This window comes from Passer domesticus, chromosome 22 (genome assembly GCF_036417665.1).
Source record: "Passer domesticus isolate bPasDom1 chromosome 22, bPasDom1.hap1, whole genome shotgun sequence".
Classification (NCBI taxonomy): Eukaryota; Metazoa; Chordata; class Aves; order Passeriformes; family Passeridae; genus Passer; species Passer domesticus.
The window spans coordinates 2,310,734-2,333,503 of record NC_087495.1 but is presented as its reverse complement, the minus strand read 5'-3'; the positions used below and the strand labels follow the sequence as shown (position 1 = coordinate 2,333,503).

Sequence of the window (22,770 nt, the reverse complement as noted above, 5' to 3'; positions counted from 1 at the left end):
CACAATGGATAGGATGGGCAGGACCTGGAGCTTGGGAGATCTGGGGGGTTTTTCCAGCCATTGGTTCTCTGAACAAGGAGATGATGTTTGAATACTGAAATAAGACTTTGCTTTTTTCATTGACTTTGCTTTTGGGGTGTTCAGCCTGGAGGTAAAAGTCTTCCATCAGTCTGGTGGCTCCTGTTGCTCTTTGGGCTGGGGCCTGGGTGTGGTGATTCCCACAGGAATCTGCAGGTCCATGGTCACCCTGCAAACAGGGAACGCTCTGGAGAAACCACAGAAACTCGTATATATTCTTTGGGGCGGGGGGAATGCAGCAAATCCCATCTGCTCTGTGCCCTTAGGAACAGAGCTGACTGTTACTAACTCTTCTTATTTATAGTGAAGAACCTTTCAAAATTCTATTTTATTGTGATAAAGGAAGTGCACACTGGGTTTCTCCACAGTGTCTGCTGGAAACCAAAAGCCAGAGCTGGAAATCTGTTTGCAGTAATCTTCAGTTACAAAATCAATCCCATTTACACTCTGTTAACTGGGCATGTGTGCCTGGGATCCGAATTTAAGCTGGGAGCATTTGCCACAAATTAGGAGCAGATTGGATTAATGGGTTTGTCTCCTCTTAATATATTGTGTGGTTTCTTCTACCCTTTAGGGGGAAAACACTATTGGAGTAAATCAGTGCTGATCTTGGGAATACTCTGGTGTTTCCTTTGACTCAGTTGGCCAGGGAGATCATTAATACTGGAGTTACAACCTGCTTTTAAATGGAAGTATAAATCCATCTCAGAGCAGTGCTGCAGGATTGAAGGAGTTTTCCTTTTGGATGAGATACTGGAAATTTGGACTTGCTTATGGTTAATATATAATGATGGTAATTCTTGAGAAAGATATGTTGAGAACAGCCTTCTCTTCCAGCCAGCACCTGATCTTTCCAAAAACTTGACTTCCTGAAGGTTTTATTCCCTGCATGATCCTTGTGCTGTTGGCAGTGACCTCCTTGCTACCCCCAAGTGCCATTTGGAGCTTGAAAGAGCAACTTGTAGAACAATTCCTGTGCTTTCATGTCATTCTAATGATTGTTATTGCTGCATTGAAAGCCAGAGTGGTTGAATCAAGCTGAATCCTCCACAAGGCTGAACTGCTTTGCTGTTCTGTGCCTCAGAGCAGCCCCTGAGAGGGAAGCTCATCACCCACAGCCCCATCAGCCCCGTGTCCTTCAGGGTTGTAACAGATGCACAATGTTTACATTGCAGCCCAAACCGCTGTACCTGCACCAAAGACCTGGAAGAAACCAAAAGACCGGAGCCAAGGCACTGAGGAGGTGACAGAGGCAGAAACAGAGGTGAGAGGGAGCCAAAGTCCTGCTTTACCCACATTTAAAGGTGCTGTTCCTCTCTGGAAATTGTACTTGAGAGACATTGCTTCCTCATTGTCTCACAGGATCCAGGGCAGTTTTGGGGAGGAACTCTGCTATTCCTCAGCATCCTTTAGATAACAGGTGTCAGTCTGCTCCCTTTTAAAGCTCCTCAGTTTCTTTGGGTTTGCCTCATTTAATGACTAATGCAGTCATAGAATCACAGACTGGTTTGGGTTGGAAAGGCCCTTAAAGACTCATCCCATTCCAACCCCTGCCATGGCAAGGGACACCTTCCACAAGAAGGTTCCACTAAACTTCCACCAGGCTCCCAGCACTGAGGAACTCCTTTCAGTGGAGAATGAGGGAAAACTGGGTTTGTATCCCTCAGCACTGTCCCATTTTGGTCCCAGGCCAGCATCCTGACATTTGGCAGGTTATTCTGCACAGGGATATCATGGCCAAGGATAGTTTTCCTGATGACCAACCGATGGAGAAGCTGATAAAGGAAAATACTGAAGTTTTCAGGCAAAACCACCTCAAGAGTGATTAGATGAATAAAGAAAGCCTCCCTTGCTGCTGTTCTAGTAGGGATATTGCAGCAGGGGGCTGTGCTTAATATCCTGGGTCAGTGTGGGGTTAGAATCAATCAGAAAGGGAGCAAGAGAGTAAAAATGTAGAAGTTCAGACTGCCCAGTGTGTGGTTAAAAGCTGAGGTGGGCCAGATGTGGTGCAGAGCAGGAGAGCAAAGGGGCTGCACCAGCAGCTTCATCCTCCACACTTTCCTCATCCTCCCCTGCAGGAGTTGTGTCTCCTGCAGCACTGGGCAGTTCCACTGAGGAATTCTTCAGAGAATTCCCTTGAAAAATCTGCAAGAGGCGTTTTAGGATGTGGTGCAGTCAGGTAGGGAAGCAAAGGAGAGGGAGCCTCCTCCAGAGCATCCTCAGTGAAGTTATTCCTTTGTTCAGTGCTGAGAGGGGCTGGGATTTCTCCCGGGAGAAGCACATTCCAACGCCTCCTCGTCTGAATGCACAATCAGGCTGTGTCCTTGGAGAGCTCTAAAATTAACAGCCAGGGATACTATTAATGCTTTTTCCTGAAACTGAGATGCTGGAATTGTGGCTGGATCTCACACTGCCTTCCTTAGTGGCATCTGCTCCAGTTGGCAGCAGGCATTTAAAGGAAGAATCCCCCAAAACAAGCACCACGTGCCCTTTACCATCCCTTTCTCATGGATGGCAGGAGAAGAGAAAAGCAGAGTTGTGTTTCCAGGCTGGGATTGCTCATGGCTTAACAGTTCCCTCCATCCAATCCCATGGGGATTGCATGGGCAGTGCTGAGTCTCTCCAGTTGCACCATTATTTATCAGTGGGTTATCCGTGGGAATGAGCAGATAAATCACCCAGTAGCTCAGTGTGGTGTTCCACATCCCTGTGTAAGATGCATTTGCATTCCTGCTGCTCCCAAAAATGCCTTGTGACTCCATGAAGAGCCATTTCACATGCACTGAATTTGTCAGGGTATTTCTAACAAAACCTCTGCTTCTGTCCATGCCCCAGACAAAGGAGGAGGAGGAGGAGCCTTCAGGGGACAAAGTACTTGAATCCGACCAGGAGAAAATGAGCCATGGGCTTCAGCCAGAGAGGGAACCCTCAGAGCTGAAAGCAGCGAGGAGCGTGGAGGAGAACGGGGAGCAGGAGGCAGAGCCGGTGCGGAACGGCGCCGAGAGCGTCTCGGAGGGCGAGGGCACCGACGGCACCTCGGGCTGCACGGAGAGCTCTGGGGAGGGGCCCCTGTACCAGTACAAACCAGGTAGGTCCTGCTCCATCTGCTGCTCTGCCTCCTCTGTAAGGGCTGCTGGCACCCCGAGTGCCTTCCCTGGGGTGTTCACACTGGGGCTGGAAGGGGATTCAGTGTTCGCCGTGTGCAGCTCTGCTGAGATCTGCAACCCAGCAAGCCAAGAGATCTTCCAGAGGGGCAAAAGGGGAAGAGGGTTTTTGTCTTGCTGGACATGCTCAAGAGAAGAAAAAATCACTAATCCCTTGAAATGTTTGTGCATTTGGATGTTGGCTACAGCACTGTGGAAATGGCAGAGTTGATTCCTGTGTGATCGACAGCTGGAAACCATCCAAGAAATTCCACATAAACCAATATACTTCTGAAATAAGAGGTGGTTAAATAAGAAATGAAAGTGCTCATTGGGTCCTAAATACAAATATGTGTGTTCATAAAGATTTAATTTCCTGGCTAAACAGTTGCATGGATCTTTGCATTTCCAGAAAAGTAAAGAAAAGAAGCAGTTTCTGGTTTTCAATCCAGGCACTGCCCAGTTCAGTCCCATTGATTATGGTATAGGATATCTGTAGAGCATTTTTTGTTATTTATGAAGATCTAACCTTTTTGTTATTTATGAAAATTTTGGTTTTTATTGACCAATTAATCTGTCTCATTTAGAGAGAACTTGAGACCAACTTCTCAGTTGCTCCCAATTTTTAAGCAATTTCTTATTAAAGTGAAAATCCAAATAAAGTAGTCATTTTTTAATGAGCCCAGAAATTAAAGAGTGTAATAATAATAAGGAAGGACCTGGAGAACCTGATGGACAAGGAGCACCACCATTAAGGGACTTCATTGCAGTGGTTATTTGTGCACCACTTTGTTCTGACAAAGACCTCAATTGCTTTGGTTTTGTTAATTCAGCACAATCATATTGTGAGGGGAAAACACAGAGGCCTCTTGATAGCTTATCACACTCAGGGTACCTGAGCAGTTCACTAGCCCCTTCCTGAAGTTAATCCATAATTCATCAGCTGATGCAGTCAGAACAATCCCAGTTGAGTCCAGATGTCCTTTCACTCAGCTGGAAGGGTTGGATGGATCCCTGGCAAAGCAAAGGACATCAGACTTGTGCAACAGTCCTCGATTTCGGCTCTGCTCTTCTGAGAAAGGGGAATTTCTGCCTTTGCAGGAATTGTGTGTTTGATCCCTGTCTCTCCCTGCGTGGGGGATCCTTCCTGTGATGCTGCCCAGCTGCTCTTCACATTAAAACAGCTCATTGAGAGCTTTCCAGGGGAAGGAAACTACACCTAAACTGCTTGTTGTGTTGGAGCTTTTCCATGGTAATGACAGGTACAGTGGGCAGGCCAGGAATTCCAGCCAGGATCCAGCCAAACCATTTCTGCACCCTGTGTGCTGAAGCTCTGGAGAAATAAAACTGCATATAGAGCTAAAGTTTGCAATCACTTCTGTGTATTTTCATTCCCAGTTACTAAAACCCATCCTTGGAGTAAGTCCCTGCTCGTGCCCTCTGCAGGGGTGCAGATGGTGAGATCCCAGAGATCCAAAGGCAGGGGTCAGCAAGTGAAATAAAGGAATAATAAATACCTGAAGGGCTGATGAATGCTGAGTGATGCAGTCTGGCATGAGGGGGATCCAAAGGCAGTATCTCATACAGATGTTTTCCTTCAGATAAAACATGTTTTCTTCCCTAATTTCAAACAAACTGTGTGGCCAGTGCTGAAAATCCTGTCTCCAGGCCACCAGAGGCTGACTTTCCTTGTGCTAAAGTGGCTGTAGGTTTATGCTGTGATTGCATCAGGCAGGGTACTCCACACCCCAAAAGCCCCATGTAAAATAGGTGGAAAGTTGTAATTCCCAGATCATGGCCTGTGGTTGTGGCTTCTCTTGTTTCTGCTTGTTGTCTGCAGCCCAGGTTGTTCACAGTTCATGGTTTCACATTTTCAAAGGGTGTTTTTGTTCCATGCTCTGCTCTCCTTGACTTCATGTTTATGACTTCCTTTTAAACCAGACAAACCCCTTTATCTTCTGCATTTTCACACAGAAACAGGGAATTGTCCCCATTCTACCATATCCCACAGGAGAGCAGAAGTCAAAGTTAGGTACATGGGTTAGAACTGGAATTAGTGACCAGATCTGGCTGTGGTTGGACTTGGCTCTACACTCCCTGTTGTTCACATCCCTTTGATGTTACGTGTGTTGCCCTCCTCTCTCCCTTCAAAACAAAAATCAAATCAAATTGAAACATCCCAGGCTGGTGCAGCAGCCTGATCCCTTTGGATTTCCCAGGAGCAGGGGTGAGCAGGGGGTTTGTTTCCTGTGACTCTCAGGGACTTCTCTCCCTATAGAGCAGTGGAAGCCCCTGGACCCGGAGGGGAAGAAGCAATACGACCGGGAATTCCTGCTGGATATCCAGTTCATGCCTGCCTGTATCCAGAAGCCCGAGGGGCTGCCTCCCATCAGCGACGTGGTGCTCGACAAGGTGAGAGGAGAGCCCATAAAACAGGTATGTGCAGGGTTCTGATATAAATAAAGATCCATAATGCCTCATTCCTGAACCATTTCCTTGCCAGGTTTTAGTGGGAAGTGGGAATAGTTGGTCTCATCACAAAATTCTACAAATAGAGGTGTTGGTGCCTGATGAATGTGCACAGATGATTAAAAACTGAAGCGTTTTTGATAGTCTTTATCTAGACTAAGTTATACCAGGATGTTATTAAAATTTAAAATTACCCAGCCGTGAAGAGCTGAGGATCCAAGCAAGGCTGGATGGAGAGGCAGTGGCTTCTATTAGATCAATTAATTGATCTATTAGATCATTTTAAAAGCAGACAGAAGCTTTTGGGCAAACTATTTTTTGATCTGAAGCAGTTTCTTCACTATTTATAAGCTGATCTGATAAAATATCTTTAAGAACTCCATTCTCAGGCAGTTTTGGGATTTGTCTTCAGCCTCATCTCAGAGCTGATTGTGTCTGCTGGAGGCCTGGGCTTAGTGAAACACTTGGCATTTCTGAATGCTCGTTCAAGGCCTCGTTCTGCTCTCACTGGGAGCTGGAAAGTTCCTTGGCTTTGATGGAACCACGACAGCCTCACTCTTGAGACTCAGGGATGTGGGATCCTCGTGTGCAGAAACATTTCTGCTCTGAGTTTCATACCCAGGCAAATTGTAAAATGCAGCTTTATTGCCAATATTATTTCATCTACCTTTTACTTTCCCATGATTGTTTCTCACTGTTCTGTGTTTGAGCTTCCTGGGCTCAGTTGCCCATCTCTCATGTTGGCACAAAAGCCATTGCTTTGAGGAAAGGTGGCAATTTCATGCTCCTGAACCAAGACAGGCCTGTGTTACTATGATTTTATCCTCCATAACGCTTGAACTGTTTCTGAGCTCCACCAATTTCCTCAATAGTCTCCTGAAGACGTGTTTTAAATTAAATGTTTATTTTTAGCATAAATGTGGATGCCTAAAACTTGAGCAGTTTGTTAAAAGCTTTAATTTGGCTGTTGAATATGACTGTCGTGGTTTGGCAGATGCTGTGTGTGGTTTGCATGACCTGAGCAGCCCCTGTGTGTGTGCTCTGCTCACGGCACAGGTCAGTCAGCCCAAACTGCCGCTGAGGACTCTGGACCCCCGGATCCTGCCACGAGGCCCCGACTTCACGCCAGCCTTTGCTGATTTTGGGAGGCAAGCCCCCGGGGGAAGAAACGTGTCTGGAAGTGTGAGTTTACCCCAACTTGCTCATTTAAAAACTGGCCTTAACACTGATGAAGTCCCTCCTCAGGCTTTTGGGCCTCTTCCAATGCGCCGGTGGTTCTGGTTTTGTCAGGATGGATGCAGGGGTGATGTTTGCTTGGCTGACAAAATGTGGGGGAATTGGAAACAGTTGTGGATGTTTGTCGTGGGTAGCTGTTGTTTGGGAAGGGTTCATCTCCTTCGTGTTTCCCTGTGTGAGAGGTGGAAGCGTTTCCACACCAGGACCCGTACGTGCGGCCGCGCGTTCGTCGTACAACAGACCCGGCGTCAGTGCGTCAGCCTGGGGGCTGTGCTGCACAACACACCCTCAGAGCAAAGAGTTTTACTAACAACCAACATACAGCCAGCACCTGTGTGTTCCTGCTTTCTCTGTGCTTCCACGTGTTGCTTTGGTCACTTCATTCCTTGTTTTCCCACCTTTTCCACTGCTTTTCTTTCATTTTCCCTCTTCTCCCTGTGTCTGGCTTTGCCCACGCTCTGAAATCCCTCTGTGAGTTCTTCACTCGTGCCTCTGCCATGTCTTTTCCTGGGGCACAGGTGACCCCAGCATGTTCTACCCCGTCAGTGCCACTGGAGGAGGACGCTGCCACCATTAGAGGCAATCACTGATTTTCAGCTGTTGAGCTGCTTCTGCTGTGTCCAACAACACAGCCATTGTGGAACTTTCAAATCTGCTGGTTCCAGAAGAGTTCCCTGAATCACCCCACCTTCCAAGTGTGCAGGTTTCCAGGAGTCAAACCCAGTGATTTTGGGTCTTTGTGATAGTTCTGCTTTGGGAGCAGCCTCATGGCCGGGGTTGCAGGCCTGTGTCCTGGAGTTGCCTCAGTGCCACACTTTCTCTTGGAGCACCGCCTGGTCCACCGAGCCCGGCGAGGTCGGCAGTGCCTGCGGCGCTGGGGCCGCGCCGGCCGTGCCGCGGCGCCTCCTCTGCTGGCAGCGCTGGTGCCGCGAGCCCTGCGGCGCCCGGCTAACGCGGCTGTCGCTCTTTGTCTCTCCGCAGGCCTGCAAAGTGCAGAGCACCCCTGGATTGCCCTCCCTGGCTCGGTGCGGGCCCCCATCATGCCCTCTCTTGGTCTCGCCTCACCCACCATTGAGGAACCTGCCGATAGGGGTAAGCCAAATCCCCCCCTCTCCCCCCAGACTTTGCACCTTTTTGTAGAGTTGCCTTTTTTCCCCAACACCCGCTGTTGATAAAGAACGACTGGCAGAAAACTTTACAAAAAGGTGCAACCTTGTTTAAAAAAAACCGAAACAAGACTTGCGTTGTACCCCTCTAGGCAGTCTTCAGTGGTGGGTGGGACATCACCAGCTGAGGGCATGCTGGGACGTTGGCCCGAGCGGGATCCGCGAGGGTCTGCACTTTGCAGACCTGTGGAAAGGGGGAGAAAAGGTAAGTCCCGCTTACCCCGTTCATTTGGAGCATTCAGCACATAACATACATCTTACATTTGCGCCTTTGCAGAGCAGAGCCTCTCCTTGCCTTGTTCTGGAGGAGGGCTGGAAGGTGACGTGGTTTAACCAGCCTGTCCTCGACGCCGGCGGTTGTAGGATCAGAGGGTCTGAGCCCAGCAATGCCAGACGTTCCCTCTCGTGACGCATGGCCACCCCTGCGTGTGCGCTGCCTGTCCCCAGCCATCCCACCTCTGCACAGGCCATGCCATGAACCATCAAACCACTGCCTCTTCCTTGCCCCAAATAACGTCGAGCAGCTCAGCGCTAACCGCTTCCGGCACGTTGAGAGTCTTTTGTTTTGCTTCTTTGGCTTTGTCTTTGTTTCCCTCTTTTTGCTTGAACGTGTTTTCTGACTGTCTCTGGCACTAACCAATGTTGCGTCGGACGGCAGCGGGGTGGAGGTGCACAGGCCAGGGTGCAGCTGGGGAGGCTCTTTGGTGTAGGCAGGGTTAGGTGAGCGTGGCAGATGAGGAGATGCAAACTCAGAGATGTGGGGCTGGAGCGGACAGGTCCGTCCTTGCGCCGGCTGCGTTGGCTTTGTCCTTCCTGAGAGGTGATGGAAACTGAAATCACCTCAGTTCTTGCTCCTGGAAGGCACAATCCCTCCCACCATCGAAGATCAATTTCTCTGTCTGCATTCAAAGCCTCTTACAGAGGGAGAAGCACTTCCTCAATTCCTGGTTGGTTTCTAAACTATTTCCATGACTTGCAGCCTGAGTGGGAGCACCAGGCCAGTCTATGCTGCTGTGAGTCTTTGGCTCCTCTGCAGGAGTCCTGTACCTTTGTTGTCCTGCTTTCCTTCCCTCTGTCTTCCTCTGGAAGAGAGGTCATTCAGATTAATGCAGGAACACCTGGTACTTGTCCCATGCTCCAGAACCATCATTATTTACAGGAAGCCAGGCCTGAGCTCAGGCACCTCTTCAACGTGCTGTATAAATCTGGAGCCAAAAAATCCCAGACCCCTAGACTATTTCTCTTAAAAGTTAGATGCATCTATTATGTTATTACATCTTCAAAGGATGCTTCTGTTCACTGATTTAAAACCTAATCACACAGTTTGAACTGAGTTTATTCACAGACATTAAAAACATACAGTCTCAAAGAAGGCCTTTGTTGTGTTGATGCTTGAAAGGTCTGGGCTCAAAGGCAGCCGGATGTGAGGGGGTGACAGGTGACACGCTGGTGCTCCGTGCATCCCTCAGTTTTCCAAGGGAGTCACCTCCCTCAGGGGTGGATGTTTGCTGAGAAGGAACATTTGCATGGACCCGTGCCTGAGGAAGTTCCGTGCCCGAGGAGGTGCCGGGCTCTGCGACTCCGTCCCCGTGCGTTACAGCCTGGCGTGTCTGGGAGGTCCTTCAGACCAGAGCTGCCTCTGTGCAGGAGATGGGGTGGCTGCAGGTCACCTCTCCTTGGCTTTGCCCCGTTCTGGGGGTGTGAGCTCAAAGGTTTGGGGTTTCAGGGCACACTGCAGCCTGGCTCTGAGTACAGAGCTGTCCACGGGCAGGAGGTGTGTGCTGAGCTCTGGCACACGTGGCTGTGGCCAGTCAGTTTCTGTGGCATCATGTCTGGTCTTTCAGCTGGAGGGAAGTGTCTTCTCTCCATGTTGATAGCGTGGCCAGAGCCTGGGCAGCAGAATTGTGTAACACCAGGTGTGGTGCGTGTGTCAGACCTTGCTGAGCCAGACTGGTGTCAGTCAGGGCTCAGGGTGGGAGAGATCAGTGTCTGCTTTAGGAAGGTGTCTGACACACAGAAACATCCTGAAGGCTCCCTGTTCCACTGTTGACTCCTCAGGAGTGATCAGCTGCTGTGGTTGCACTACAAGGGGTTGGACTTCATGATCTTGGCGATCTTTTCCAAGATAAATGATTCTGTGAATTACAGCATTCATGGGGCTTGTGCCCTGTGCAGTTTGAACAGTCTGCTGGGCTATTTCTGTGCATGGCAGGGGATGTGAACAGGGGTCTTTGTAAGCTGAGGGGAGCCCAGTGACACCCTGTCCCTAGAGCCCTCTCCCAGGCACTGGGAGCATGTCACACTCCTCAGCATGAGGTCATTGTCTTCTGACAGCATCTTCCTCTGTTGCTGTAATCCCAAACAAGAACTCCAGCACTGCTGGTGATCCTACTCATTTGCACACATTTACCTTGTCAAAGGCAGGTGGTTCAGTTCCCTCCTGCCTTTAAGAATAATTTTGCCTTTCAGTAACCACAAACCCGGGTTTGTGGCTGATGTATGACATAAGAGGCACCAGCCAAGAGCCCTTTCCTCCTATTCATTGAAGCTCTTCAAGTAACTGCAGTGGCCTTTTTGATGCTCATTGAATCCCTTTGTTGAACAAAGCAGTCTTTGAAATGGCCCATCTTCCATGAGTGGCTGCTGAGCAGATTAATTACTGCTGTGGGAAGTACTAGATTTGATAATGGAGTTTTGCTGCTTTAATTTGTACCTTGAGGTTGGCCATTTGTGATAAATGAGTTCAGAAATGTGAAAGAGCGTGGGGGAAGAGCAACCTCCCAACAGCACCTGGTACCTTTAGTCCTTAATCAGATGATGGAGAGGAGGTTTGGGGGTGTCTTGTCCCCTGCCACTTGTACATCTGGTGAAAAACTCCCCAGCAGTGGAAGGTTTTGTGCCTGTGCAGGAGGAGCATCACATTACACAGGATTGCAGAGGTGCTTAGGCAGTTCCAAAGCACCCTGATTCCCTTTCTTCTGTGAGACCACACAGAGTTTGTCCATACCTGTTAGGATCCATATTTTTCAAGTGCAGCAGCTGCAGTGATACTCCTTCACTGTGTTTTGCATAATTCCCATCTCAAAATTGCTTTGTTGGAAGCAATCTCCAGTAAAACTTAACATTTCTGGCAGAGCTGCCAGTTTATCTTTGTCTAAGTGCTTGGGATGGCACGTTTGGAATACCCCTGTAAGGGCTGAATTCTTCCACAGCTTGCTGTGGTGTCTCAGTTATGCAGTTTCTGATCCCAAGAGGCACTTTTGGCCAGTCGGGGTCAGTTCAGCGCCGCCGGGTTGTGTGGGTTGTGTAGGCAGAGTCATCCCATCTCTTGTTGGGAAGAGCTGCCCAGAGGAGTGTGTTGGGTGTCTCCACATTGCCTGGGAGCAGCCCGGGGCAGTGCTGGGTCAGAGGGGCTCCCGGTGTCCAGCAGGACGTGCTGGTGGTCAGCGGTGCCGTCAGTGGGTGTTGGTGTCGGCCCTGGATGTGTTACCCAGCGTGAGCTCAATGTGGGATATAACAGGGAATGTTTTTGTCCTAGTTGTTGAATGTTGGACCGAGGAGATCTCAGCCAGGCCAGAGGAGGGAGCCCAGGAAGATCATCACTGTGTGTGTGAAGGAGGATGTGCACCTGAAGAAGGCAGAGAACGCCTGGAAGCCGAGCCTGAAGAGGGAAAACCAAACGGAGGACCCAGAAAATGTCAAAACCCAGGTGAGAGCCTAAGCAGCTCTGAGGGTGCAGCAGCTGCCCCAGGTAATGGTAATTTGGCTTCCCTCTTGTATCAGACAGTGAAAAAGGGCAATGAATTCCAGTTGGAATCCCAGTTTTCCCCTACCTTGATAGTATTTTTTGTATGTTTATTCTTGACCTGGAGTTTAAATGCCAGTCCTGTATATTAAGCAGAGAACACCAGACAACCTCCTGTCTCTCTTCCAGGATTGCTTTCCTACTGCTGTTTTACTGGAATGTTTCTGTCTCCATTGTAATGCAAAGGGCATTACATTCCCAGCACAGAACTTAGTTTTCATCTCCTTTTAGACCGCATTTCTTCCCTGAATCCTTAGCAAGACTGAGGTTCCTCTGTGAAATCCCTCAGTTGGTCCTGCCCAGCCCAATGGTTCTGTCTGAAGCTGCCTCTGTCCTCTCCCCTCCTCTCCTCCACAGGGCACTCGCTCTGGGAGGAGGTTTTTGTCTGGTGGTCAAGCTTGTAATTTGTAGGATAAGTTGGAATGGTCTTGAAGGACACTGGAATTCTGTTCTTGGAGCTAATGGTGGCATTGTTGATCTCATTATCATCCTGGATAGGAAAAAATAAAGTACCTTAAAGTGAATTATAGGAGAGATTCATTACCTCTGGCTGAAGGAGACAGAGGCCAGTCCCTATTAATTTATATCTCATGGATTAAACTGATATAAAGAAGAGGATTTCTGACAGGAAGGGCTTTGTGCCACTGTTGCACTTGACAAATGCACTTGGGTGTTCCCAGAACTCCTGCCCTATAGTCTTGGTCTTTGGTAGCCAAGTGAGGACTGGAGTTGGGCTGTTCAGAAATGTGTGGTGTGTCACTCAGCTTCCCAGACATTCCTACAGGATGTCCCCATTCTCCCGTGGGAAGCATCCTGCCTCACTCCTGAAACCCACCTGCCCCCCTTGTGCCTGAGCTCGCAGCGTTTGTGTCCCTCAGGAGCTGTTCCGCAAGGTACGAAGCATCTTGAACAAGCTGACGCCCCAGATGTTCAACCAGCTGATGAAGCAGGTGACAGACCTGACGGTGGACACGGAGGAGAGGCTGAAGGGAGTCATTGACCTGGTCTTCGAGAAGGCCATCGACGAGCCCAGCTTCTCCGTGGCCTACGCCAACATGTGCCGCTGCCTGGTGACGGTAAGAGCCCCCGGGAGCTGCCTGGGCTGAGGGGCAGCCACAGGAGCTGCAGAGAGCAGAGTGGTGGCTTCTGAGTGTAAGTAGGAGTCATTAATGTGGAGTCTCTTTTGTTGGCCATGCCCAAGGCAGAGGGATTTGCTTGGAGCAGTTGGCGGGAGTTGAGGACTCCTTGCTCCACCTGGTCGCAAGATGAGTCATATTTGGGAAGTTCATGGAATCACAGAAGCATGGAATAGTAGAGGCAGGAAAGGGAATTTAAAGCTCTTCTCATTCCACCCCCTGCCATGGGCAGGGACAACTTCCACTATCCCAGGTTCTCTAAGCCTCATCCAACCTGGCCTTGGACATTTCTGGGGTGGGCACCCACGGCCGCTCTGGGCAGCCTGTGCCAGGGCCTCACCCCCCTTCTATGTCTGTCAGTTCCAAGGGACCCAGGATGAGCCAGGCTTTGCTCAGATCATTCTCAGGTGGTGAATTTGGGATAAAAGAGTCCCCTTTTCCCCAGGTCCTTCATGGCATGCAGTAGAGGAGTTGGCTTAAGCCTTCAGCACAGAGCAAGAGTGTTTTCAAGCAGAGAGTGTTTTTAAGGGATCATATGGATGGAAATGTAATTCATCCCCGGGTGGAGGTGGTGTCAGCCAAGTTTGGAGTATGAGTTTACATCTGCAATGTAAAACTCCACTGGAAATCCTGATGTGAGGCTTTACTTTCACAATCTTGCAGAGCCACGCAGCTCAACGTGAAGAACCAAATAAATTGTTATAGATGACCCCTCCTCTGTGGAGTTTATCTCTATTTCTGCTGATGTTTTTCTTCCTTCTCTCTCCAGCTGAAAGTGCCCATGGCAGACAAACCTGGGAGCACAGTAAATTTCCGTAAGTTGCTGTTAAATCGCTGCCAGAAGGAATTTGAAAAGGACAAGGCTGACGATGATGTCTTTGAAAAGAAGCAGAAAGAACTCGAAGCTGCCACCACTGTAAGTGGTGTTTTTCTCCATAAGTTCTCAGAGCTCCCTCAGAAAATTATTTCCTTTTGAAACAGCAGTTGATTTGGGGGGATTTTGGAGTTGAGACTCTCATTCTGTCACTGTGCCTGAGGATAATAAAAAATATTTGCCTTGACATTGGGTTTATCCCAGCATCTTTCTGGCTTTAGGAGTAAAAGAGGGAACAATGTCTATAAACATAAAACTGGATCTTTCAGTGAGTTCTGTGCCCTGGGAACGTGGTTTCGCAGAGCTGTTTTCCTGCTTTACAGCCAGAGGAGAAGACACGGCTCCACGACGAGCTGGAAGAGGCCAAGGACAAAGCCCGGCGGAGATCCATCGGCAACATCAAATTCATCGGCGAGCTTTTCAAGCTGAAGATGCTGACAGAGGCCATCATGCACGACTGCGTGGTGAAGCTGCTGAAGAACCACGACGAGGAGTCCCTCGAGTGCCTTTGCCGCCTGCTCACCACCATTGGCAAGGACCTGGACTTTGAGAAGGCAAAGGTGGGGCAGGAATGGGAGCGAGGGATGAGCTTCTCTGGGCAGAGCTGGAAAAATGGGTGTGGGGTGTTTTTATTTGATTTGGTTTTTCTTCAGGAATTTCCATATGGCATGAGGAAATCATCCACTCCTCTGTGGATGTTTCGTCATGACCTGGCCTCGCTCCCTGCTCTGTAATACATTCTGTATAATTTTCAACTGTGTTCTCCAGTTGTTATTTCCAAAGATTTTATCCAAACACACAGCCCAGAAATGCTCAACATTTCCTTTTTCCAAGTTGAATGTCCCTCTTCCTTTGTAGTTCCCAAAACATTATTATTTCCAGTTGAAAGTTTATGTTACCTACAAAAGCCACCATGAAATGTGCTGTTCAGGTTAAATCTGCAACACCCTCATTAAGCAGTCCAAGCCCCCACCTGAGCCTCGGGGGTGCCTGTGTTTTGTGTCCAGATGTGCTGGGATGTGGCAGCTGTTCTGCATTCGCAGCACTCCTGCATCCTCCTGCCCCTTTTCCAGCAGATATATCTGTAGCACAGAGCACTGTGCACTCCAAGAGCTCCTCTTGGCATTGACAGTCTGCTGCTCCTTCACAAAAACCAGGCTTGGGATGAGCAACTCGAGGGGTTTGCCAGGAATCAGTGGGACTGGGCTCTGGAAGCAAAGGGAGCTAATTGTTCAGCTGCCCCGGGCAGGGAGTTCCCTCTCCTCTCAGGGATCTCAGTGGATCAGTGCTGAGCCTTAGGAGAAGGAATTTCCCAGGCTGCTGTGTGAGCATTGACCAAACCAGCGTGGTTTTTCAGCAGTCCCAGGCAAACACCCTGTGCTGTGAGCACAGCACCAGCAGGATTCAGTTTCTCCCTGTGCTTTGGGAGCAAAACCAGGTCTGGCTTCCAAGCTGAGGTCAGGCTGAACGAGGTCTGGATGCTGTTTTAGTCTTTTGCAGCACTGTAAAAGCCAACATTTTGGTGCTCTGCTGGTTCTGCACCCTCGAGCTGGGGCATGGTGGGGCACAGAGCAAGGGAGCAATTCCAGAGGCCTCTGTCCCATCTTTGGGATTGGTTATTTCTGTCAGGACTGAGAGAATCCTTCTGAATGGGGTAGACGTTTTATTATGTGTTTTTATAGAAGCTGAACTGTTAGTCATGGTTTAATTAAAATTTCTAAACAAAGTCCATTGGAAATACTTCCCTATCATGCCTAACTTTGGAAACATTTGCTCCCAGAGCTGGAACTTTCCAAGGCAAGACCAGACACAAATTTTAATGGATTTTTTTCTTGTTGCTTTAACTACAAGAACAAGGGTTTAGTTGGTTTTTAGTGAAGAGAGTGGGAAACTGCTCTCAAACTCTTGTTTGAAACAACCAGAGGCCCTAATTTGAGAAAAAGGCTTTTTAGAGCTTGGTGAGCCAAATTTAGACCTAACAGGAGCTTCTCTGTTGATCCAAATTCATGTCCCAGTGTGAACCTATTGGGATTCCACCACATCATGATTATCTAGATGAGGAGTTTGTGGGGTTTTTCCCACAGCTGAGCCCGTTAAACTGTTCTTGCAGAGAGACCCAGAGCTGCTGCTCAGTCTGACCTGGCTCAGCTCGGGGGATAAACCATGGAATGATGTGTCCTAGGCTGGTTTTGTACCCATTTTTTCCCTAAGCCAGTTTTTCTTGGGCTGAGGTAAGCACACAGCTGATTTGAGGAGGGGAAGCTCAGATTGAGATAGATTTTTAATGGATGTAATGTTTATTATGTACGTGCAGAGGGTGTAGACAGTTTGTATAACTAAAAACCCACAGAGAGTGTGTGCCTGCACAGTTGTGCCTCATCTCCTGCACATGCTGCCCTGTGCACCCTCAAATCCATCCTGGAGGAGTGTACCAGGCCCAGCACTCACCTTTCTGGGGAGCAGCCCTGAGTCCCTGATGTTTCCAGCACAGAAATCCCAGAATGCAGGACCTGCTGGGTGCCCCTTGAGGAGTGTTTTCATTTTCCTGCACAACGTGCTGATGATGTTTTCCTTGTCTAGCCCCGCATGGACCAGTATTTTAATCAGATGGAGAAGATTGTGAAAGAGAGGAAAACCTCCTCAAGGATTCGGTTCATGCTCCAGGATGTAATAGACCTAAGGCTGGTAGGTGCTAGCTCCAGTGAGTGAAAGTGTGAAATCATGGTGCCCAGACTTGTCTGGGTTGGAAGGAACCTTAAGGATCATCCCATTCCACCCCCTGCCATGGCAGGGACACCTTCCACTGTCCCAGGCTGCTCTAAACCCCTCCAGCCTGGCCTTGGGCACTGCCAGGGATCCAGGGGCAGCCACAGCTGCTCTGGGCACCTGTGCCAGGGCTGCCCACCCTCACAGGGAGGAATTCCTTCCCCATACCCCATCTCACCCTGCCCTCTGGCAGTGGGAGGCCATTCCCCCTTGTCCGCAGTCCCTCTGCAGCTCTCCTGGAGCCTCTTTAGGTCCTGGAAGGGCTCTGAGCTCTGTCTGGGACCTTCTGTCCTGCAGATGAACATACCCAGCTCCCATGCCAGTCTGTCATGTTCCCTTCCATATGCAGGCTGGATAAGTTCTCATGCAGGAGCAGGGGTTCACAGCTCAGGTGGGATGTTAGGGGGAGATCTGTTCCCCTCCTCCCCCCAGTCTGGCTGTCCCAAACCAGGAGATGTCTCCACGTTGTCCTGGTGCTGTGGTCAGTACACGTGTGGTGCAGGGAGTCCCCACAGTGTGCAGGTGAAGCTGTGACCATGGGTGGAACAAACCTTTCCAGCAGCTGTAATTCCCCCCCAGGGGAGCTGGTTTGGGTTGTGTGGAGCTGGAGTCACCATTTTGGCTGCAGGTAGATAATTACCCCAAGAGCTGTAATGAGGCTGCAGCAAGCTAAGGGACAGTGTGGTCATTCCAGGGCTGGAGGGGTCTGGGCACTGCATGGCTGAAAAGACACATCAAGCAAGGAAAGTGTTTTTGGAGTGACAGCTGCTCCTCTCTGCAGGATTCCTGTGTCAGCCATCACCATTCTTGGAGTGCAAAGTAGTGTCACAACTTAAAATCAGTCACTTCTTGCTTTTTTTAATTTTCATTTCTTCCCTCAAGCTTGGAGGAAAGGCTCCCACAAAGGGTATCAGTCATAAACAGAGTGACAGCATCTCTTCTCTTTCCTCTGAGCCTTGAAAGAGAAGCTGGAAATATTCAGGCTGGGGATTAACATGTCCTGAGTTCAGTCAGGTCCTGGCTGCAGTCTCTGTACCTGAGTACAAGGCTCTGCTGGGATAACCATGTCCATGACGTGTCCCAGCTCCACAGGACTTTCTCCAGCCCCTCTAGGGCATGACAGGGGTGGGAGGATGAGGCCTCATTCCCAATATTCAAACTCCCCATGTTTGATGCTCTCCTGGAAGTTTCCCTGAGCACATGTTTGGTTTTTTTTGCTTCTTCCCCAGTGCAACTGGGTGTCACGGAGAGCAGACCAGGGCCCCAAGACCATCGAGCAGATCCATAAAGAAGCCAAGATTGAAGAGCAGGAAGAACAGAGGAAGGTGCAACAACTCATGACCAAAGACAAGAGGAGACCAGGTAAAGTGAAAGCCAAGTTGGCTGCTCATTTCACATCCAGTGGCCTTAGAGGGAATCCCACATAAAAGGCAAAAATCTGTGGGTTTTTTTGTCCTAAGTGTAATGAGCAAAGGAGATCGGGGTAGAGGCTGGAAAAGGAACAGATCTGCCATGGATTGGCTGTGGGGATTTTCAGGGGCAAATCTCATGGGTGAAAATAACCAACCACAGGCCAACAGTGCTTACACATTCCATTCATGCAAACCACGTTTGATTTTGTGACAGGCTGCCAGAAATCTGTTCTAACAAGTTATTACTTAGGAGTCAGTTAGCCATCCATTCTCAGGCACTGCAGAGCCTCATTTCAAGAGAAAAACATCTCATTTCAGAAGTAACCGTGTTGTCTTTAGTTATTAAAGTCGTGAGGTGCTGACTCTCTGTGAGGGGGTGTCTTGGCATCACCTTAAACTGCTCCTGGCCCTCAGGGCACTGTCTGGAAATTAATTTGGAGTGACTGGGAAAACGAAGACTGGGACAGAGCAGGGCAAGGAGAAAGTAATTTTAGGGATTCTTTAGGCATTGGGGGATTCTCTAAGGATTGTCATATGAAAGTACTTTGAAAACAGGGTGTAAAGAAAATCCATGTAGACTTTAATTATCCTAAAAGTGACACCAGGATAAGGTGAGGAACCTGGGAGTGCCTGAGGGGCTCCGTGTCAGACCAGCCAAGTGCTGCAGGAATTGTGGGGTGAGGGAGGCTCTGGCCAGGGAAGGCATCTCGTCTCACCTGCTCCTTCCATGGGCTTGTGAACATACAGCTCCTGCAGGAATGCAGAGAAATCCAGCCAGGAACCATCCCTTCCAAAAGCAGCCCTGGAAGGAGCGAGAGCTGTGCTGTGAGAGCCCAGGCAGGCAGGCTGGCTGTGGCATGTCAGGGGAAGGACATTCCCCAGCAGGACCCTGCCTGTCAGAGCTGGGCTGGGCTGAGCTGGGCTGAGCTGAGCTGGGCTAAGCTGTGCTGGGCTGGGCTGGGCTGAGCTGGGCTGGGCTGGGCTGGGCTGGGCTGAGCATGGCTCTGTTTGTCCTCCCCAGGTGTCCCACGGGTGGACGAAGGTGGCTGGAACACTGTGCAGGGGGCAAAGAACAGCAGAGTGCTGGACCCCACCAAGTTCCTTAAAATCACCAAGGTAGGTGCCAGCACAAGCCTCCTTCAGGGCAATAAAACATCTGTCAGTCCAGGAAGGATCAGGACAGTGTGTGCAGGTGAAAACTTGGGGCTGGGACATGTTAAATCCTCAGAGTTAATACTGTGTGTAAATCAGGCTGCATTATCTTCTGGATGTTCCTGTTTTGTCCTGAGGGAAAGGAGTGTGCAGATTTTATTTCTCAGGTTCACAGTGTCCTTTTAGTAATCCACAAGCTCTCAGAGTCAGAAAATCTGCATTTTTTTCAGTGATGAAAATGTGAGCCAGGGTATGGTGTGACATGGAGATGCAGCACAGCACCATGTTCCATGGGTCTCAAACACACCTGGGAGTCTCAAACACCTGCTGGAAATCCTTGGCTCCTCAAGTTCTAGAGACCCTATTCTGATGCTGCTCCCCAATAAAACAGGGAGGCCACATCCTTTTTGGTGTGTCACAAACAGCAGCACTCCAGCCTCAGGCTGCTCCAGTAGAATGGGAAGAGCTGTGTCTGCTTTAGAGGTTTCTCGACTTGGTGGCATGGTTGCATCCCCCAGGATGTGACCAAGTCTCACGTTCATCCTGCAGATGAGCATCTTCCTGTTATTTCCCCATTAAACTGGTGAATTTGGGACAGTTTTTCAGGCTGAAGGTTGGGCAAGTTGGAGATTTCCCCTTTGTTGAACTTCAGAACAGCTCTGGGTTTTCTTGCCAAGGAGAAGTCCAGCCTTTGCATAAATCATTGACTGCTAAATATTCCCTTGTCCCATTTAATGTCACTTGCCCTGAATTTTTACACTCAGTGCCTGGATTCTTGGAGAGCTGTAAAGCAGGACCTGGACAGATTGCAGCCCTTCTGCAGATCCTTCAGTTTGTTCCTTCTGAAACTCATAAAACAGTCTCCAAAACTTCATTAGCAGGAGAGGTTCAGCCTCCTCCTGCCTGGGCTTACAGCTCACCTGGGAAAAGCCCTTCTCCTCTGTCCCATACAAATGGAGCTGGTTCCACAGCAGCTGCTTTGGAAGGAGAGAGGAGCTCCCCCGAGATCTGCGAGGTCACAACCTCCTTGTCAATAAATTCTCCCACTGAACATTGTAAAAATCAATATTCTCTTCTTGCCAGACACCACTTCTTCCTTTGCCCTCTGGATTGTTTGGTGCCCTGCAGATCCCCCCATAGCCATGACTGGAGAGTTGATGGACAGTGAAACTGGCTTACACATCACTAACAAACTGAACTTCTTTCAAATCTGGATATACTGAGCTTTTCCACCTTCCTGAGCTTCAGAATTCCCAATAGAAAGAAGCTCCTGCTCACTGTGAATGTCTCTCACTGACAATTGGAAGAGACTCTGGTTGTTTGTGTCCCCTGTCTCAGGCCACACTTTAGTCTTCCAGAAATATGTGAAGTGTGTTTTGGTGTTCACAAGGGAGATTTTTTACCAAAAAATCTCCCATTTATTTTTACACTGCATGATTTGCCCTTGCAATTGTACATCCTGGTGTGTTTTACAGCCCACAATAGATGAGAAGATTCAGCTCGTGCCTAAAGCCCAGTTGGGCAGCTGGGGGAAGGGCAGCAGTGGTGGAGCCAAGGCAAGCGAGATGGGTAAGTCAGGATGGACCCTACCCTCAGCTTTGCTGCTGAAGAGCAGGTCTGGGTGGGGTTCACAGAGTCATGGGATGTCCTGAGCTGGAAGGCACCCACAGGGATCAAATCCAAGCCCTGGCCCTGCACACACACCCCAGCAATCCCAGCCTCTCCAAACCCTCCTGCAGCTCTGGCAGCCTCGGGGCTGGGACCATTCCCTGGGGAGCCTGGGCAGTGCCAGCACCTCTGGGGAAGAGCCTTTCCTGATCTCCAACCCAACCCCCTGGCCCAGCTGCAGCCCTGCCCTGCTCCTGCCCCTGCTCACAGGATCAGAGCTGCCCCTCGGGAGGAGCTGCAGCCCCAGTGTGGCTCCCCTCTGGCTCCTCTGCTCCCCTCTGTGTGACCTCCTGGCAGGAGGGGCTGAGGTGGGGCAGGCCCAGCCTTTCCCTGCACCTCTGTCCCCGTGGCTGCACTGAGCTCTCGGCGGTGCTGGGCCAGCAGCAGCTCCTGACCGTGTCGCTCTGCTCTGTGTTGTCTCCACCATCTCCAGACTCCTTGCGACCAAGTGCCACAAGTCTGAACAGATTTTCTGCCCTGCAGCCTCCAGTGTCCCCAGTATCTGCCTCATCTGCATCCTCAGAACTAGAATCTCGCAGGGCCTTAACGAGGTGAGTGTCGCTCCACCCTCTTCCCTGTGCCCTCTGCACCCCTGCTCTGGCTCCAGCACTTGGACAGAAGAGAATTCCTTGCTTTTCCAGGAATGGCTGGCTCCTTGTCTCGCTCTGAGTTAGCTTTGAACATGCCTGTATTTTATAATGTCATAGGAGAGAGAGGTGGAATTAATTTTTAAAACCATTTTGATTAATGTTTTAGTTGCCACTTCACCCTTCAGCCAAGGGTAGTTGTGTTTAACAGATTAAAAACTCTTCAGATAAAAGGTAGTAATAAATAGGTTGGATTTAATGGCTGTGAATTCAGCCAGGTCAGTAGGTTTATTTATCCAGGAAAACACACCTAAAACCTGGCAGAAATGCAGCATAAAACCATGTGTGACCCTTCCCAGCAGGTGTGACCTGCCCGTGCTCCCACATCCAACAAAAAACTGCAGAGACTCTCTCTCACTCCAATTCCTTCAGGGCTGCAGCCACTCCAGCTTGGAGCATGAAACATGTATTAACCCTCAATAATTTATTAACTCTAGACACAGTTTATAAATGTACAGTTCATTTAAAATGTCACTGGATCTTCCTTCCAGTGCACACAAGCTACTGAAGTGTTTTCCTGCGTTGTGCCTCTGTTTTCCCTCCTATTTAAAGTAAAGCTTGGGTTTACCTGGAAATTATTCCATTATGGCATCATTTTGCCCATCTTACTCATTAACACAATAATTAATGGAACAGATCGTTGTCACCTGTTGTTGGGAGCCTTCACTGTTTGGGAGGTATTTTTCAATTAATGGGTCAAAAATACAACTCTCATGGAATCACAAAATGTTTTGGGTTGGAGAGAGTTGAAGGATCACCCATTCCCAGCCCCTGCCATGGCAGGGACACTTTCCACTGTTCCAGGCTGCTCCAAGCCCCTCCAGCCTGGCCTTGGACTCGCAGGGATGCAGGGGCAGCCACAGCTGCACAGCCACCCTGTGCCAGGGCCTGCCCACCCTCACAGGGAAGAATTTCTTTGTTCCATCTGATCTAAAGCTCTCACACCATTTCAAAGGGAAACAGAGTCCATGTGTTATAAAATTGACTATTCCATGTATAAAATGGGTGCTGTAGAGCATTGCTTTTCCATATGTTCTCTAGGAAGCATTGGCTGTTCCTGTCCACTCTGAGTATTTGTGTTTATGCATCCCTGAAATTGAGTTAATTTTGGCTGTGGGTACAGCTGTAAGAAATGGAGTGAACAATCCTGCAGGGCTCGGGGGGTGTTTTTCCCCTCGAGGGCAGTGAAGCCCTTGAGTCCCTTTCCTCCCCTCTGAG

At 49.4% G+C, this 22,770-nt stretch overlaps 1 protein-coding gene across 24 annotated transcripts in view; it reads left to right on the top strand.

Moving 5' to 3' along the window:
- Positions 1-22,770, top strand: part of EIF4G3 (eukaryotic translation initiation factor 4 gamma 3) — a 140,908-nt gene that overhangs the window by 103,766 nt on the left and 14,372 nt on the right. For 23 of the 24 annotated variants that reach the window (XR_010350110.1, XM_064397054.1, XM_064397053.1 and 20 more), the window contains 14 exons: positions 1,254-1,342; positions 2,914-3,166; positions 5,500-5,657; positions 6,747-6,872; positions 7,908-8,018; positions 11,631-11,801; positions 12,776-12,973; positions 13,803-13,949; positions 14,231-14,467; positions 16,488-16,592; positions 17,903-18,035; positions 19,107-19,201; positions 20,713-20,806; positions 21,339-21,456. Coding sequence is in view for 23 of the 24 variants with exons in the window: in XM_064397054.1 (XP_064253124.1) it covers positions 1,254-1,342; positions 2,914-3,166; positions 5,500-5,657; positions 6,747-6,872; positions 7,908-8,018; positions 11,631-11,801; positions 12,776-12,973; positions 13,803-13,949; positions 14,231-14,467; positions 16,488-16,592; positions 17,903-18,035; positions 19,107-19,201; positions 20,713-20,806; positions 21,339-21,456 (2,035 nt within the window). In the remaining variant the exon portion in view is untranslated. The remainder of the gene's footprint in view (positions 1-1,253; positions 1,343-2,913; positions 3,167-5,499; positions 5,658-6,746; positions 6,873-7,907; positions 8,019-11,630; positions 11,802-12,775; positions 12,974-13,802; positions 13,950-14,230; positions 14,468-16,487; positions 16,593-17,902; positions 18,036-19,106; positions 19,202-20,712; positions 20,807-21,338; positions 21,457-22,770) is intronic. The other variant, XM_064397044.1, reaches the window with a different exon arrangement.